The 19,626-nt window shown below is 35.3% G+C and overlaps 1 protein-coding gene across 1 annotated transcript in view; it reads right to left on the bottom strand.

Moving 5' to 3' along the window:
* Positions 1 to 15,896, bottom strand: part of LOC308621309 (transmembrane emp24 domain-containing protein 2-like) — a gene marked incomplete at both ends in the record, with an annotated part of 120,003 nt that extends 104,107 nt beyond the window's left edge. Inside the window, one exon of the mRNA XM_081241749.1 lies at positions 15,794 to 15,896. Within this exon, the coding sequence (XP_081097875.1) occupies positions 15,794 to 15,896 (103 nt within the window). The remainder of the gene's footprint in view (positions 1 to 15,793) is intronic.
* Positions 15,897 to 19,626: the final 3,730 nt, after the last annotated feature.

Genomic DNA, 19,626 nt, shown 5'->3' with positions numbered 1-19,626 from the left:
TAGTAGCAAACAAGAAATAAAGAATATATAGAAAGAAACAATAGTGAATCTATAGATATTTGAACAACTTTTTTTGTACATTCATTATTTATTAATTCTCTCAGTAAAAATTTACTGAGCAGCTTAAATGACAAGGATTTTATCGATGCTAAGGACTGAAACAGGAATAATATTTTTGTCCCTGCCCTAAGTTTATTATTTAGAAGGGGCAATAGAAATAAAAATAAAGAGACATGTATGTACATTAAGAAATTTCAAAATTTGACAAATGCTTTGAAGGCAACTGAGATTGGCGATAAAGAATTAAAAAAGTAAAGAGCATAATTTTGATAGGATAGTCCAAGAATGCATTTATGAGAAGGTGCATTTAAACCAAAATGAAAGATATTTACCCGAGTAATAACATACTGTTTACAATTGAGAAAATGAATTTTCAACGCAGTTGTAAACGATTTTCAAAAATTGAAAATCATCTACATATGATACAAAATTTTGAGAAGTCTACTGTGGAAGCTAAAATAACTTGATCAAAATGATCAAATACGGGCTTCCCTGGTGGCGCAGTGGTTGAGAGTCCGCCTGCCGATGCAGGGGACACGGGTTTGTGCCCCGGTCCGAGAAGATCCCACATGCCGCGGGGCGGCTGGGCCCGTGGTGAGCCATGGCCGCTGGGCATGCGCTTCCGGAGCCTGTGCTCCACAACGGGAGAGGACACAACAGTGAGAGGCCTGCGTACCACAAAAAAAAAAAAAAAGATCAACTAGGACCTTAAGAATGAAAGTGTGAATTTTGTTAAATGTAAAGTTGCCTAAATGTGAAGAAGTGGAAAACAAAATTCATGGCTGTTGGTAGTCCTCCAAAAACTAAGTCTTCACTGCCAATGAATGGGATTAAAACTGTGTTTGAATTGAAAGCTTTAGATGTTACTTTCCTCCTGGAGGCATCATTTCACATGCCCCAGCACAGTTTTTCAAATGTGGTGCTTCTGGTGGATCGTGTCTTATAAACTGTCAAGTTGATTATGCAATGTATTCCAATAGGAAAGAGAATTATAACTCCCTCCCTTGTTGAGTGTGATACTTGTCCCTGCTTTGTTAAAAATCAAAGACATAAAATTATTATTATTTTTTAAACATCTTTATTGGAGTATAATTGCTTTACAATATTGTGTTAGTTTCGGCTGTATAACAAAGTGAATCAGCTGTATGTATAAATATATACCCATATCCACTCCTTCTTGCATCTCCCTCCCACCCACCCTACCCCACCCCACCAGGTGGTCACAAAGCACGGAACTGATCTCCCTGTGCTATGCGGCTGTTTCCCACTAGCTATCTATTTTACATTTGGTAGTATACATAAGTCCATGTCACTCTCTCACTTCGTCCCAGCTTACCCTTCCCCCTCCCTGTGTCCTAAATCCATTCTCTACATCTGCATTTTTATTCCTCTCCTGCCCCTAGGTTCATCAGAACCATTTTTTATTTTGTTTTGTTTTAGATTCTATATATATGTGTTAGCATAGGGCATTTGTTTTTCTCTTTCTGACTTACTTCACTCTGTATGACAGACTCTAGGTCCAGCCACCTCACTACAAATAACTCAATTTCATTTCTTTTTATGCCTCAGTAATACTCCATTTTGTATATGTGCCACTTCTTCTTTATCCATTGATCTGCTGATGGACACTTAGGTTGCTTCCATGTCCTGGCTACTGTAAATAGTGCTGCAATGAACATTGTGGTACATGACTGTTTTTGAATTATGGTTTTCTCAGGGTATATGCCCAATAGTGGGTTGTATGCTGGGTTGTATGGTAGCTCTATTTTTAGATTTTAAGGAGCCTCCATACTGTTATTCATAGTGGCTGTATCAATTTACATTCCCACCAACAGTGCAAGGGGGTTCCCTTTTCTCCAAACCTTTCCAGCATCTATTTGTAGATTTTTTGATGATGGCCATTCTGACTGGTGTGAGATGATACCTCATTGTAGTTTTGATTTATATTTCTCTAATGATTAGTGATGTTGAGCATTCTTTCATATATTTGTTGGCAACCTGTATATCTTCTTTGGAGAAATGTCTATTTAGGTCTTCTGCCCTTTTTGGGATTGGTTGTTTTTTTGATATTGAGCTGCATGAGCTGCTTGTATATTTTGGAGATTAATCCTTTGTCAGTTGCTTTATTTGCAAATATTTTCTCCTATTCTGAGAGTTGTCTTTTCATCTTGCTTATGGTTTCCTTTGCTGTGCAAAAACTTTGAAGTTTCATTAGGTCCCATTTGTTTATTTTTGTTTTCATTTCCATTTCTCTAGGAGGTGGGTCAAAAAGGATCTTGCTGTGATTTATGTCATAGAGTGTTCTGCCTATGTTTTCCTGTAAGACTTTTATAGTGTCTGGCCTTATGGTTAAGTCTTTAATTCATTTTGGGTTTATTTTTTTGTATGGTGTTAGGGAGTGTTCCAGTTTCATTCTTTTACATGTAGCTGTCCAGTTTTCCCAGCACCACTTATTGAAGAGGCTGTCTTTTCTCCATTGTATATTCTTGCCTTCTTTATCAAAAATAAGGTGACCACATGTGCATGGGTTTATCTCTGGGCTTTCTATCCTGTTCCATTGATCTATATGTCTGTTTTTGTGCCAGTACCATACTGTCTTTGTTGCTGTAGCTTTGTAGTATTGTCTGAAGTCTGGGAGCCTGATTCCTGCAGCTCTGTTTTTCTTTCTTGAGATTGCTTTGGTTATTCAAGGTCTTTTGTGTTTCCATACAAATTGTGAAATTATTTGTTCTAGTTCTGTGAAAAATGCCATTGGTAGTTAGATAGGGATTGCATTGAATCTGTAGATTGCTTTGGGTAGTATAGTCATTTTCACAATGTTGATTCTTCAGATCCAAGCACAAGGTATATCTCTCCATCTGTTTGTATCATCTTCAATTTCTTTCATCAGTTTTCTGCATACAGGTCTCTTGTGTCCTTAAGTAGGTTTATTCCTAGATATTTTATTCATTATGTTGCAGTGGTAAATGAGAGTGTTTCTTTAATTTCTCTTTCAGATTTTTCATCATTAGTGTATAGGAATGCAAGAGATTTCTGTGTATTAATTTTATCCTGTTACTTTACCAAATTCATTGATTAATTCTAATATTTTTCTGGTAGCATCTTTAGGATTCTCTATAGTATAGTATCATGTCATCTGCAAACAGTGACAGCTTTACATCTTCTTTTCTGATTTGGATTCCTTTTATTTCTTTTTCTTCTCTGATTGCTGTGGTGAAAACTTCCAAAAATATGTTGAATAATAGTGGTGAGAGTGGGCAACCTTGACTTGTTTCTGATCTTAGAGGAAATGGTTTCAGTTTTCATCATTGAGAATGATGTTGGCTGTGGGTTTGTCATATATGGCCTTTATTATGTTGAGGTAAGTTCCCTCTATGCTTACTTTCTGGAGGGTTTTTATCATAAATGGGTGTTGAATTTTGTCAAAAGCTTTTTCTTCATCTATTGAGATGATCATATGGTTTTTATCCTTCAATTTGCTAATATGGTGAATCACATTGATTGATTTGTGTATATTGAAGAATCCTTGCATCCCTGGGATAAACCCCACTTGATCATGGTGTGTAATCCTTTTAATGTGCTGTTGGATTCTATTTACTAGTATTTTGTTGAAGATTTTTGCATCTATGTTCATCAGTGATATTGGCCTGTGGTTTTCTTTTTTTGTGACATCTTTGTCTGGTTTTGGTATCAGTGTGATGGTGGCCTCGTAAAATGAGTTTGAGAGTGCTCCTCCCACTGCTATATTTTGGAAGAGTTTGAGAAGGATGGGTGTTAGCTCTTCTCTAAATGTTTGATAGAATTCACCTGTGAAGCCATCTGCTCCTAGGCTTTTTTTGTTGTAAAATTTTTAATCACAGTTTCAATTTCAGTGCTTGTGATTGGTCTGTTTATATTTTCTATTTCTTCCTGATTCAGTGTCAGAAGGTTGTGCTTTTCTAAGAACTTGTCCATTTCTTTTAGTTCATCCATTTTATTGGCATAGAGTTGCTTGTAGTAATCTCTCATGATCATTTTTATTTCTGCAGTGGCAGTTGATACTTCTCCTTCATTTCTAATTCTGTTGATTTGAGTCTTCTCCCTTTTTTTCTTGATGAGTCTGGCTAATGGTTTATCAATTTTTTTTTAACTTCTCAAAGAAACAGCTTTTAGTTTTATTGATTTTTGGTCTTGTTTCCTTCATTTCATATTCATTTATTTCTGATGTGATACTTATGATTTTTTTCCTGCTGCTAAATTTGGGGTTTTTTGTTCTTCTTTCTCTAATTGCTTTAGGTGTAAGTTTAGGTTGTTTATTTGAGATGTTTCTTGTTTCTTGAGGTAGGATTGTGTTGCTATAAACTTCCCTCTTAGAACTGTTTTTGCTGAATCCCATAGGTTTTGGGTCATCATGTTTTCATTGTCATTTGTTTCTAGGTATTTTTTCATTTCCTCTTTGATTTTTTCAATGATCTCTTGGTTATTTAGTACTGTATTGGTTAGCGTCCATGTGCTTGTATTTTTACAGGTTTCTTTTCCTGTAATTGATATCGCGTCTCATAGCATTGTGGTTGGATAAGATACTTGATACGAGTTCAAATTTCTTAAATTTACCAAGGCTAGATTTGTGACCCAAGATATCTATTCTGGAGAATGTTCCATGAGCACTTGAGAAGAAAGCACATTCTGTTGTTTTTGGATGGAATATCCTATAAATATCAATCAAGACCATCTTGTTTAATGTGTTATTTAAAGCTTGTGTTTCCTTATTTATTTTCATTTTGGATGATCTGTCCATTGGTGAAAGTGGGGTGTTAAAGTCCCCTACTATGATTGTGTTACTGTCAATTTCCCCTTTACGGATGTTAGCATTTGCCTTATGTATCGAGGTGCTTTATGTTGGGTGCATATTTACAATTGTTATATCTTCTTCTTGGATTGATCCCTTGATCATTATAAAGTGTCCTTCTTTGTCTCTTGTGATACTCTTTATTTTAAAGTCTATTTTGTCTGATATGAGAATGGCTACTCCAGCTTTCTTTTGATTTCCATTTGCATGGAATATCTATTTCCATCCCCTCACTTTCAGCCTGTATGTGTCCCTAGGTCTGAAGTGGGTCTCTTGTAGACAGCTCATATACAGGTCTTGTTTTTGTATCCATTCAGCCTGTCTATGTCTTTTGGTTGGAGCATTTAATCCATTTACATTTAAGGTAATTATCAATATGTATGTTCCTATTACCATTTTCTTAATTGTTTTGGGTTTGTTTTGTATGTCTTTTCCTTCTCTTGTGTTTCCTGCCTAGAGAAGTTCCTTTAGCATTTGTTGTAAAGCTGGTTTGGTGATGTGGAATTCTCTTAGTTTTTGCTTGTCTGTAAAGGTTTTAATTTCTCCATCATATCTGAAAGAATCCTTGCTGGTAGAGTAATCTTGGTTTTAGGTTTTTCCCTTCCATCACTTTAAATATATCCTGCCACTCCCTTCTTGCTTGCAGAGTTTCTGCTGAAAGATCAGCTGTTAAGCTTATGGGAATTCCCTTGTATGTTATTTGTTGTTTTTCCCTTGCTGCTTTTAGTATTTTTTCTTTGTATTTAATTTTTGATAGTTTGATTAATATGTGTCTTGGCGTGTGTCTCCTTGGATTTATCCTGTATGTGACTCTCTGCATTTCTTGGACTTGATTAACTATTTCCTTTCCCATATTAGGGAAGTTTTCAACTATAATCTCTTCCAATATTTTCTCATACCGTTTCTTTTTCTCTTCTTCTTCTGAGACCCCTATAATTCGAATGCTGGTGCATTTAATTTTGTCCCTGATGTCTCTTGAGACTCTCTTCAATTCTTTTCATTCTGTTTTCTTTACTCTGCTCTGCGTAGTTATTTCCACTATTTTGTCTTCCAGGTCACTTATCCTTTCTTCTGCTTCAGTTATTCTGCTATTGATTCCTTCTTGAGAATTTTTAATTTCATTTATTGTGCTGTTCATCATTGTTTGCTCTGTAGTTCTTCTAGGTCCTTGTTAAACATTTTTTGTATTTTCTCCATTCTATTTGCAAGATTTTTGATCATCCTTACTCTCATCATTCTAATTCTTTTTCAGGTAGACTGCCTATTTCCTCTTCATTTGTTTTGTCTGGTGGGTTTTTGCCTTACTCCTTCATCTGCTGTGTGTTTCTCTGTCTTCTCATTTTGCTTAACTTACTGTGTTTGGGGTCTCCTTTTTGCAGGCTGCAGATTTGTAGTTCCTGTTGTTTTTGGTGTCTGCCCCAGGTGGGGAAGGTTGGTTCAGTGGGTTGTGTAGACTTCCTGGTGGAGGGGACTGTTGCCTGTGTTCTGGTGGATGAAGCTGGATCTTGTCTTTCTGGTGGGCAGGACCACAACCAGTAGTGTGTTTTGAGGGTTTCTGTGAACTTATTATGACTTTAGGCAGCCTCTTTGCTAATGGGTGGTGTTGTGTTCCTGTCTTGCTAGTTGTTTGGCATAGGGTGTCCAGCACTGGAGCTTGCTGGTCATTGAGTGGAGCTGGGTCTTAGCATTGAGATGGACATCTCTGAGAGAGCACTCACCGATTGATATTATGTGGGGCCCGGAGGTCTCTGCTGGTCTGATGTCCTGAACTCCTGTCTCTTACCTCAGAGGCTCAGGCCTGACACCTGGATGGAGCACCAAGATCCTGTCAGCCACACGGCTCAGAAGAAAAGGGAGGAAAAAAAAGAAACAAAAAAATAAAGTTATTATAATAAAAAATAAAAATATATTATTAAAATAAAAAAGTAATAACAAAAGAAGAAAGCAACCAAACCAATAAAGAAATTCACCAATGAAAACTATACTAAGTAAAATATAAAAATTAGAAACTAGTCAGTTCCATACAGTAAACCCTAAGTGTACAGTTGCTCCCAAAGTCCACAGCCTCAGTTATTGGATAATTCATTGTCTATTCAGGTGGACCCTGGCAGTGGCAGGCTGCACAGGCTCTGGGAAGGTAGGTGTGGATAATGATGTGTGCTTGCACACAGGCTTCCTGGTGGCTGCAGCAACAGCCTTAGCATTTCATTCCCGTCTCTTGTGTCTACGCTGATAGCCGTGGCTCGTGCCCATCTCTGGAGCTTGCTTAGGCCATGCTCTGAATCCCCTCTCCTCATGCACCCTGAAATAACAGTCTTTTGCCTCTTAGGCAAGTCCAGACTTTATCCTGGACTCCCTCCTGGCTAGCTGTGGCTCACCAGCCCCCTTCAGGCTGTGTTCACACAGCCAATTCCAGTCCTCTCCTTGGGATCTGTCCCCCGAAGCCTGAGCCCCAGCTCCCAGCCCCCACCCCTGCCCCAGTGGGTGAGCAGACAAGCCTCTCAGGCTGGTGAGTGCTGGTTGGCACTGATCCTCTGTGCGGGGATCTCTCCACTTCGCTCGCCGCACCCCTGTTGCTGCACTCTCCTCTGTGGCTCCGAAGCTTCCCCCCTCCGCCACCCACAGTCTCCGCCCACGAAGGGGTTTCCTAGTGTGTGGAAACCTTTCCTCCTTCACGGCTCCCTCCCACTGGTGCAGGTCCCGTCCCTATTCTTTTGTCTCTGTTTTTTGTTTTTTCTTTTGCCCTACACAGGTACGTGGGGAGTTTCTTGTCTTGTGGGAAGTCTGAGGTCTTCTGCCAGCATTCAGTAGGTGTTCTGTAGGAGTTGTTCCACGTGTAGATGTACTTCTGATGTATTTGTGGGGAGGAAGCTGATCTCCACGTCTTACTCCTCTGCCATCGTGAAGGTCCAAAGACATAAAATTCTTATTGAGTTCATTATTCTAGACCTCAACAATGTTTACAGTGTACATGAATAACCTAATATTTGATATGATTTAATTATACAACTTCTATTATAGTTTTAAACATAGGATGTTCTAAAACTACCCCAAATATAAAGCTGAAATGAGCTAAGCTAATTTTCCCCACCTTCCATAATATTTTCATGCTATTTCGTTTCAAACACGTTTTAGTTGTTTCAAATTTGTAGCAGATTTCATGATACTACACAACATTGAGCTCTGACAACTTTCTAAACCAATATAGCAAGTTCCAAGAGCTGAAATAAGTTAGAAAATTGTTTATTGGAGTTTTGTGAAAATGAAAATTTATCGTGCAAATTTGAGATTTTATACCCTGGATGTTTTCAGGTATGATGGAATGCTCATCTATTAGAGAATGAAAGTTTTATTCTCCATGCTCTGTAGTTCTTTCTATAGTTCTATGACATGAGTCTATTTGAAATTATGATACCAGTTGAATAGACAATAACTGAATCATTCAGAGAAATATTTTTGAACCACTTTGAGCACCATGTTGATATAAGTTATTATCTACAAAATTCAGTCAAGTGAAAAATTTGATATAATTATTTTAATAATATGGTCATATTTTAATTAATACAGAATAATAGACCATTACTTATTTGTAATACCTGGTACAAGCATTTCTTTCTGAGATAAGGTATGCCAACAGTCAGGAGCAAAGAAGCATGGTATTCTGGAAAACAAAAAGACTGGCAGTAGGAAGCTTAGTTTGATTTTTAGTTCTAACCACTGCTTAATTCTTCAATATTGTGCACTTCCTTAATTTCTCTGGGCCTCTTTTTTTGTACCTAGACAGGAGTTGGAGGATATCTGAATTTCTTCCAGCAATATGATTCTCAGAAAGAGCGTAGATTTTTAATGATAAGCAAGGAAATAATTAATGTGTATATGTCACTTTCTCTTTGATTTCTCTGCTTATAATTTGTAATATTTCTGTTTGTCAGTATGGTATGTTAGTTAATGATATGGGTTATGGAAACAGATCACCTGTGTTTGAATTTTTGCTCTCTCTCTCTAAATGATTACTAAGTGTAATCTTGTGTAAATTTCTTAATTTCTCTGCACCTCAGTCTTTTGATCTGTACAGTGGTGATTTATGCTGGTACTGAATGTATAGATTATCATAGGGACTAAGTGAATTTGAACATGTAAAAGCATTTAAATGGTTTCTGACACATTGTAAACATCATTCAATAAATGTTAACTGTTTGTGTCTTTTTCAATCTTTTATTCTTTTTACTTTTTATCTCATTTGGGAATAAGGATGATATAAAAATGGAACCATGGCTCTATGAAAAGCACTGTGCTATGTAAGTGTGACTGGGCATAAGAGATGATGATTCATATAAAAGGACTTTTAGGCTACTGTTCAAACTAAGTATTTCTACAGGAAGAATTTTTAAAAGTTGTCTATGCTTCACTTCGTAATTAATTTTATATAAATATAAAAATTTCGGATTTTTTTCTTTGCTCCATATAGTAGACTTCCTTAATTTTGAAAATATACCCAGAAATGAACTTATGCATTTTATGCAAAGTACATATAAAATGTCTCATAAAAATATTGCCTAGAAATGTTTCCACTACATATTTATCTAAATTCAAATCACTTATTATTTCAGGCTTTATACTCTCTAATGAAAAAGAAGCTTTTTCCCAAAGCCACAACAACTTTAAATTGTTGTCTCTGGTCACATGCCATATTTTCCACAAACATGATTAAATCCTTTAAATAACGCAGCACTTTTGTGGGTATCTAAAATAGATGCTTAAAAGTGACAACTTTGTCCAAACACTTTAAATCCGTCTCCTTTTATTCTTACTTTCTTTTGTGACCTGGATCTGGCTGCCAGTGTACATGAAAGAAATTACAAAAGCTTTTCAGTCACTGCAACTCTGGTTCCTTTCACACTACAGCATTTGTCATTGCCAAAACAGCAGAGTTTAATTAAGTGTTGTGAGCAGCCTAGTGAGAAACACACTTTAAATTAAACCTCTGTACATGCTGCTATTGGTTCTTTACCTCCTGAACAATCAGCGGGGTGTTAGGTATAAATTCCATCTCTCAAGGGAAACGCAGCTCCATGCACCTCTAGCAATTCATAAATGAGCCTGCTTTCTCAAAACCATATCTTATTAAAGCATATTTAATTATTTTTAAGTTTTAAACACTGATAGATGAAGGCGATAATTAATGTGCCTACCACTAAACATTTTATTTACTCTTGATATATTAATGGTATTATCAAGAAAATATGCTACAGTTTCAGGTTTAACAAAATTACATGGCAAATTATCTTTTGATGCATCAAGCAATTGTTAATATAATGGAATAAATTATTTTATCACCTCAGTAGTCATGGATGGGTAAAAGAACATAAGCATTTTAATTTTCAGAATGTTTTTGCAATTACACATTTCAGGTGACACTTAAATCAATGATGCAAGTGTTTGGAATTTTAGAAACTGAAACAAAAGAACAGTTTAGAAGTATGACTTGTGGGTTTCTTAAATGCAAAGGATATAAGCAGTGTACCTTGTCTTCTCCTAACATCAAAGTTCTGACACAACGTTTGTGTGAAAAGCAAAATAATTGCTTCTCAAAATTAAATTTGTATGTGCTCAGTCCCACTTAAAATTTCACATTTAGATTTTTGCTTAAAATGAAAAGAAGAGTGACATGTAAGTTTTAAATTCACTTGATTAAATACAGTCTCATATAAAATAATGGTGATGATTTTTCTCAACTGAGCAGAGTTTATCAGAGCAAGTGAACAGTCAGGATAGATGACCATATCCATAAAATATTCTTGACTTTTTCCACAGCACCATGGGGTAATTTCACACTCTGGAGGACATTCTCAAGATAGACCTGCTCTACAAAGATGCAGAGAAGATGATCTATTATTCAGCAGAATTAGGCACAAGTATTTAGCTGTTCTCCATTAGTCTGGGTCCTATATCTTATCTTTCATGTTTGGCAAATTTCAATAACGTCGATGCTGCTAAAAGCTTTCCATTGATTAGGAAGTTCTTGCCTGGAACTTTAGAAGACAAGGAAAGAATGAATCATTGTCTGTCATAAAATCATTTAACTATAGTTTAACTAGAAGATGCTTCTCTAAAATATCTATTGACACTGATTTTAGTCTTTTCATTCCACGCTTATTACAAGTAGGTGAAGTAGATTTCAGTGCTTATCCTGAAATATGCAAAAGAAGGTACACATGCAGCAACACCCACTTGAAATTAGGCAGGACTCTAAAATATTTCAGGATTAAAGTATTGGTTTATCTTGCAGTGATATTGATTGGCCTAATTTGATATAATTTATCAGAGTCATAAACATTCCATGGCGAAAACCTGCCCTGCCCCTGCTGGTTCAGGAACTCTCCACATTCTGTCTCAATTCTTTCATTTGTTATCTTTCCCTTAGTCTTAGCTACATCTCTTACCTCAACCTTGGGTTAGTCTTTTTATGATATGTACCTTACGGGGTTTCTCTTTCAACCATTAGACACTGACAATAGGGTTTAGAAAACTATAGGGAGAGCAGAGAGACTAGATGGGTTCAGAATTGAAGAACACTAAGTTAGAAAAAAATCTGGGCATGAAATAAACATTTTCAAGGCCCAAGAACTATATCAGCTCTGTATCTCCAAGATCACATGAAAATAGAACCAAATGGATAAATGTGAGTCAAGCTTAGGATCCAATCCAAGCTTTGAAAAAAGTACAATGGTTCAAAACAAATAGTTTGCTAGTGAAGTTTTCATATACAATCTATTTATTTCTCAGAAGTGCTTTAATTTAAAGGACAAGACCCCAAATAACAACTTTGGAAAAATCCATTTAACAGTATATATAATATACAACAAAAAGAACAGCAATAAACTAGGGAAATAGGAAGATGAGGAAGTCAACTAGTAAGCCTTTACAAGTTGCCATTTTTTAAACAAGTCAGTCTAATAAATCGGAAACTATACTGTAACATTTTATTATATGTCATAATTCTTCTATAGTTTCAACTCTAGTCAATCATTATAGGAGATCTTCTAACAAAAGTCACTCCAAGATATAATTTTTGTTCCTTTCCCCCCAATATATTACTTATTATTCTTATTTTTAAGTAAAAAGATATTTAACACCACTGAAATAAGTTAACTAACATAGAAGTTTAAGGAAAGAAAGTAAATAATAATGACCATGACTAGATATTACTGTGATCCCCATTCCCTGAAGTGTACAATGATAAGAGATCAATGAAATCTATTCACACACAGCACTATGGTTATAAAACCTGTATAAACAAAAATACATATTTAAAATATTTTAACAAAAATTATGCTTTGATATATTTTTACTCTGCAACTTGCTTTATAAAGTTAATATGTCATAGACATTACTCCAGATCAGTGCATACATATAGCTTTATTTAAGTTGTATGGCTATAACAAAGTGTATTCAAATACTTTCCATTTTGAAAAACATTCCAGATGATTCCAGCTTGGGCCTGCAAAAAAAAAAAATATTTTCTGTAGGAGAGATGTCATAAACAGATTTTTTTAAAGGGACATTTGCAGCTAGGATAGATACGGCCACATTTTCTAAATGTGATCTAAAATTTTCTAAAAGTTTGCAGCAATTCATACTCCCACAGTAATATGGAGAGCTCCTAACTGTGCACACCCTTCTAAAGGCTGTCTTTGACAAGTGGTCAAGGCACTTTATTAAGTGATAGTGATCTAAATATATCTAAAGAAATATCGGGCAATCCTATTGACTTCCATAGCCAATGCAATCCCTGACTTTGCTTGAAATTATGAACACATTTCTGAAGTATTTCCATTTATCTAATTCTGAAGAGAAAACAAAAACACTCATCTATGGAAGCTTCTGGAATGGGATGACTAGTGAGACAAAAAGAATCAGGGGAAAAAGTTGAGGTATTCTAATATTTTTTCATAGTGTGTGCACTTTTAATAACCCAAACCACATGCAACATTAACTTAAATTCCTTCAACAGTGACTTACTTTATTCTGTTAATTCACTTTTAAATTAAAATGAAATGTTGAAATTTATATCTATTATTTATACCATCCAAGTGTCTTATTGTATAAAACAAAGCTGAGAAAATGTTCTAGAATACAACTACCCAATACTATTTTTTGATCGCTGAGGGACAAAATGGTAAGAATAGTTTATGTTCTATATACTCTGATCATCAAAAATAAAATTTTATTTCTGTAAAATGGGAATGTTAACATTGACTTACACTTTTTATGCATATAATGAACTAATTAATGATCACTCAAAGCACAAAGTGTCATGTGTAGACTAATTAATTATAATAAAGGATTGCAGCTAATAAAAATGCAATGAAAATATATAAACAAATTATGTTTTTCAGTAGTATTAACCTTAGAGAACACAAATTTATAACTGTAGTGTTCCATTAAAACAAACAAAAAAATTATATCCATCTCTTTAGGCCATATGATCTTTTGCCATATGTTATTTAATTGCTATGATGCAATACACTTAATGCTTATGTTAATAATTGCTTTATAAAAATGCTTTCTTTCACTCTTCAGATATTGAAGAATTTTTTGTAAAATGTAAAATTACATTTTAACAAATTAGAAGAACATTCACGTATTTTAAAAAGATATATATGTATGTTTTTATTAACCATATATTTATAATATATAACATATGTTTGATATACATTAATGTATATTGATTTTCATTAAATTATGATTTATTATTCAAGAAATACTTATTAAGAATCAGTAAGTATGTCACAAAGTAGAGAGCTGAATAAGACATGGCCCTTATGTTAAAGAACACAATACAAATCATGTAAAAAAATAATTTTAATAAAATATGAAAATACTCTAAAAAGCTATGACAATACCACATGGCTTATTGATGGACAGGTAAATAGTTTCTTTATGCAGGAGCTAGTTGGAGGTGGTCTCTAGATTTATAGAAAAGGAGAAATCACAGAATTTTGGATTATTACTCAACCACGTGATAATAATGAAAAAAGTTTAAGCATGAGAGAAATATGGCCAGATTTTTATTTTTAAAAGCATCAAATTGTTATTGGATGAAATACAATTTCAAGTAAGTGAGGCCAGAGTCAGGGGAATCTGCTTAAATATTCAGTGCTTAAATATTTTCTTCCAAAAATCACTGCTATCAGTTCTTGTTAGGACAAGAGCTTGAAACTGTGAAGTAGAATAAAGTTACCTGAAAACAACACAAGGCTCCAAATGTATTGACTTCCTTCCATATGAGATAAATTCTTCTTAAGAGCTTAATGTAAAGCACCTCTTCTTTGTCTTAGCCCCAAAATTCACTCTCAGCGGTTCTTTTTAGTAGTTTGGTATGTTTATCCCACAATACCAAAAAGTGTCTAAGAAGACATTACAATTTTTAAAACTATATATTTTCCATACCATGTCAGATTTTCTTTCCCATGTATTAGGATTCAACCACTAGGCTCAATTTTTAAAAAGACTATAGTCTAGGTGTTCTCAGGACCACTGGAGAATGAACCAAAGGAAAAGTTGCCAAAGGAGCACTGCCAGAATATAAAAATTCTGTCTGTACACATTTGTAGAAAAAAACAGAGGGAGCAACCAAACTGTGCAAAATTTGCCTATGCTTTTTTGAAGGGAGTTTTACTTCTTGTATTAATATTGGCTTTCTAATACGTCAGTTGTTCTCAATAGGGTGAAATTGTAGAGAAAACTTGTAATTTGTCTTATTGAAGGAAAGGCAGTGTTGTCATTTGTGGGTGAGACCAGGGATGCTGAATATGCTATAATGTTCTGTGTAGCTCAGGGGTGTCACAATCTCCACAGACATTATGCAGGCGAAAAATACTTGTAATATTTGTAATGGGAAGAATTCTACATTAGCACTGTACTGCAGTTGATAAAATTGTTTCCCACAGTGGTATGGGTTAACAATTATAATACTTCACATATACTGGAGTTTCTTGTTTTGTCATTTGCAGTACCTAGAAGCAATGATACTTCAGTGTCACAGCTAGTGCACTAATCTTGGTTTCTAATACCATCCTCTACATAAAAGGAACCAGGGCTCCTTGGAGAAATGGCTGAGTCTAGGACTGGGCAGGAAATCTACAAGATGAGGCTGGTGCACTTTGTAGTGCCAGAAATAAGGAAGTGATAGCTTGAATGTACAACAAAAATAATCATATTTGGTGCTGTAATTATAATACAGTGTGAGTTGGCATCTACCGTGTTCCTCTGAGAACGATCATTCACACCATGACAACTTGGAGACAGTTTTTAAAGAACTTTATTATTGGGAGAAACTCTGCTGTGAGGTCATTACTGCAGTGTTTCTCGAACTTGAATGTGCATATGAATCCTCTGGGGATCACATTAAATGCGGAATCAGATTAAACAAATCTGGGATGGAGCCCATGAATCTGCATTTCTAAGCTACTGGGTGACTGCAGCGCTGCTGAAGCTGCAGGTCTGTTATCACACTTTGAATGGCAAGTTCTTTAGTGTGTAGGACATGAAGAGCAGTCAGCAGTCAATGAAGAGATTTCACTGGATCACCCTCAATCCTAGGAAAGAACCAGCACTGCTCTAGCATCCAGCAGAGTTAACATTTTCACCAATAAGTTTATGTGACAAAAGAAAGAGTCCAACAATGACAGCCGTTTACAGAGCAAGGACCCAGAACCTTTAAGAACAGGGCTGGAATTCAAACTATCATTTACCAATAGGAGTAACAAATAAAAAGTGACCAAAGAGAGATCAGTGAGGGAATTTCTACAATAATGTGTCTAAAGGGGAAGACAAAATGCACAAATTGAGGTGGAAATTTTCAGATTGGCAGAATGAGATCTCAGGATGTCCAAAGTGTACTGTGAGAAGCAGTCAAGCCAGTAAGGCGCTTTGCATTGATATCTGGATGAAACGGCTTAACTGTCCTTACCACCGGCCTCTTGGGCCCCCGAGGATAGGCCATTGACAGTGAAGAGCTAAGTTTTGAAGTTCATGACTCCAGAAGCAGGTGGAAGACGAGGGAGTGATTGAGAAGAGATACTACATGGAATAAAACTGACTGAAGCAGGGCTGCAGAAGAAAAATGCCAACATATTTAATTAAAATACAAATGGAAATTTGCTTGAAAGCAACCAGGAAAATTTAACATGCATGCAATTATGTTGGCTTTACCTGCCTGCCCTCCTCCTTATTCCTGGACACTTTCTCGAAGTTCTCCCTTCACAGTCTCTGTCTGGAATGCCACTTTTCCTGACATTTGTTTGGCTCATTTAGTCATTTCATTCAGGTCTGTGGGAAAATATCATACTCTCAGAGAAATCTTCTCGGACTGTGCTATCGAAAATAATGCCCCTTTTCACTCATTCTTTTTTTTTTTTTTTTTGCGGTACGCGGGCCTCTCACTGTTGTGGACTCTCCCGTTGCGGAGCACAGGCTCCGGATGCGAAGGCTCAGCAGCCATGGCTCACGGGCCCAGCCGCTCCGCGGCATGTGGGATCCTCCCGGACGGGGCCACAAACCCGTGTCCCCTGCATCGGCAGGCGGACTCTCAACCACTGCACCACAAGGGAAGCCCTCACTCATTCTTTTTTTTAATCATAATTATTCATTTGTGCCTTTTTTTACATGTGTGTGAGCGTGTATACACCCAGACTTATTTAGGTATTTTTTTAGGTATTCAGTATGACTGTTTTCCCCTTTTGAATGCAAGCTCCAGGAGAGCAGGAGAATATTGTTTTGTTTACTACTATCTCCTTAGCTTAGAAGAAAGTCTGTCACATAGTAGTTGCTCCATAAACTTGTTGAACAAGTAAATAAGTGAATGTAACTGTGTTTTAATATCAACCAGATGATACTACAAATGAATCAAAATATATGATTTACAGAAAAAATATGTCAAAGGATCATGTGATCTACTACCAGTGTATCCATAGTAGGAGGATAAAATTTTAGTGAAAATAAATAATTGTTTAGATGTCTTAAAATAATTATGTCATTCATATTATTTTCTTTTATTGTCTAGAGCAGAAACTTAGGTCTCAGCAAGTCTGGGTGTGGGAAGAGCCCTGAAGGTTATATATGATAATATTCTCTGAGAGGTCAAATTTCAGACACCATACAAATATATTACAAGCCCTTTTCTGAATACGTGTTTCATATTTGAACAATTCTTAGCAGCTCCTAGGCTCAAAAGCTTGATCCTAAATGTACTACTGAACTTGAGCTTCCTGCTGGGAACACAGCAAGTGTCTTCTGAGCATAAGGAGGCTGAGAATCGCATACCAACAGGAACAAGTGCCTTGAAGTTAAAAGGTGTTTGGAAATTGATCTGGTAGGTAATAATCTTCTATATCTAACTTGTGATTTACTCTAATATTAAATTTTTTAACACATACTCTCTGAAACATAGATGACTTCTGCATTTGTGTAAACTGGCAACCAAAGACTTTCTAGTTTTCTCCCTCAGAAATTGATATAGTATTTTGTATGTTAACCATGCAAAGTCCTATGGCATGTTTTGTATTTAATATTTACAAAGTAGTAAAGATACATAACTTATAAATTCTCCAATTACATCAATAAATCCAGATACAATAAGCATGCTGCAATTATAATTTTAGGTAAATCTGGGCTGTTGCAAATATCATTAATGATAGATAAATATTTTTTAAATGAAAGATGGAATCTAAAAAATCCAAATAAAGATGGAGTCTAAAAAATCCAAATAAAAGAAAATAACTATTGAAAAATGGCTAACTCTCTATGATTAGTGCTCTTCCAGAAATCTGTTTTGTTTATTTGTTAAAATCAGTTGGAAGATAGCCTCAAGTTTTCAAGATAATTTATTGTTGTGTTTTGGTATTGTTTACCTGCTTGTTTTCTAAACTTGCCTTTTTGCTTATTTTGTGAGAAATGGCTTTACATCAAGATTCTGAAAGGAGGACCTCCTCATTTATTGTTCCACCTTCAAAAGAAGTGATGGCTGAAGGAAGGAAACAAACTCATAAATGTCCCATATATTTGTCTCAAAAGAAAGACAGAAATGTCTTATATTTTTAGACCATAACCTACTCCTACTGCTCAGAAATGCAACCAGGCTTGAATACATGAAATATGTCTATAAAAATCACTGTCAAAATCTATATATTTAGCACCAAATGGCATGCTCTAGCAAATAATTCATTCATTAGCTTCAGGGTCAGTCAAACCATGTCAAAACCATAGTTTTTAAATAAAAGTAAATATTTAAAATGCTATCTTTTCCTTAATGGCTGGTTCTGACTAGCTCTAACATATCCAAGAAATATGGACTCGGTAGGAACTATCATCAAGGTGAGACAATGAATGATCCTATTTTAAGAGAAGGATGAATTTTCTTTCTCCAAGTAACCAAGCATGGTCAAAGTATTTAAAAAGTTAGTCAATTCATATAAGAGAAAAGCAAATTTATTTTCATTTAGACAAGACAAAAACGAGTATTTTTTTCCAGTACAGTCAATGGAATAAAATTTTTACTATTCAGATCATTTATTTTATAACAAAGGGAAGATATTTGGAAATCTATGTCTTCAACCACAAATATATATATGCTGTGCTTCAGTTGTTGCATTTAGAATGAGAGTTGTTGAAATACAAGTTAATATCTTGAGATAGAAACTGCTATTATTATTATTATTATTATTAATATATTATTAATATTTATACAAAAATATTTCTCAAAGAAATCATCAGAATAAGCACCATCTGTTTCAGTTATTTATTATTTTGTAACAAACCATACCAAACATTAATGGATTAAAATAATAATCATTTATTTATCCATGATTGCCTTTTAGGCTGGCTCACTCAGATGGGCAGTTTTCCTGGCCTTGCTTGGTGTCACTTATACAGAAACAGTCACCTGGAGATTTGAACAGAGATCGATATTTCAGGATGGCCTCACTCATGAGTCTGGTGATTAACTTGGTCAGTCAGGTATAATGCCTGGAATCTTCGCCATATAACATCTCTAGCAGGATAGCCTGGGTTCCATACAAAATGGCAACAGTGTTCCAAGAGAACAATCATGGAAATTCAAGGCTTTTTGAGGCTTGGGCTCAAAAGTCACATAAAGTCACTTCTGCTTCATACCATTGATCAAAGCTATTTCAAACACCAGTCTAGATTCAAGGGGTTGAAAAACAAATTCATTTCCTGAAGGGAGGAATGAAAAATAATTTGTGGCCATGTTGAATCTTCCTCATTTCCATTTGTCTTAATACAGAATGTTCAAATATTTTTATTTTGGAAATTTTAAACTCATACCATTGAAAATGGGGACAGAAAATATATCATTTGCATATTGTCCAACCATCCTGTGCTTTACGGTCCTTCTAGAATAAGCAAAGATAGTATTCGAAGAGTTTATTATTGAGAAAACATAAGGTCATAACTTCATAAAGACGGCAATTGGCTTGTGATTAATTAGGTGGTAGTTGATCATTTGGGGGTGACCTTAATGACAAACTATAATTTTGCAAAAATGATCATCACAGAAAACTCGATTTTATTGGATCTATAAATATTTTTCACAAGTTCATAATATTTTTAAATATCATATAAGGGATATGATTTTCATGTGTATAAGGGGGACCTTGATAATCAAGGTAGCTTATTAAGCTTAAATGTTTGCAATTTTGTATCAGAAGACTAAC

The sequence above is a fragment of the Mesoplodon bidens genome (assembly GCF_964165515.1).
Source record: "Mesoplodon bidens genome assembly, chromosome: 8".
NCBI classification, from domain to species: Eukaryota; Metazoa; Chordata; class Mammalia; order Artiodactyla; family Ziphiidae; genus Mesoplodon; species Mesoplodon bidens.
The sequence above is the reverse complement of the archived record's forward strand: the minus strand, read 5'-3'. Positions and strand labels throughout refer to the sequence as shown.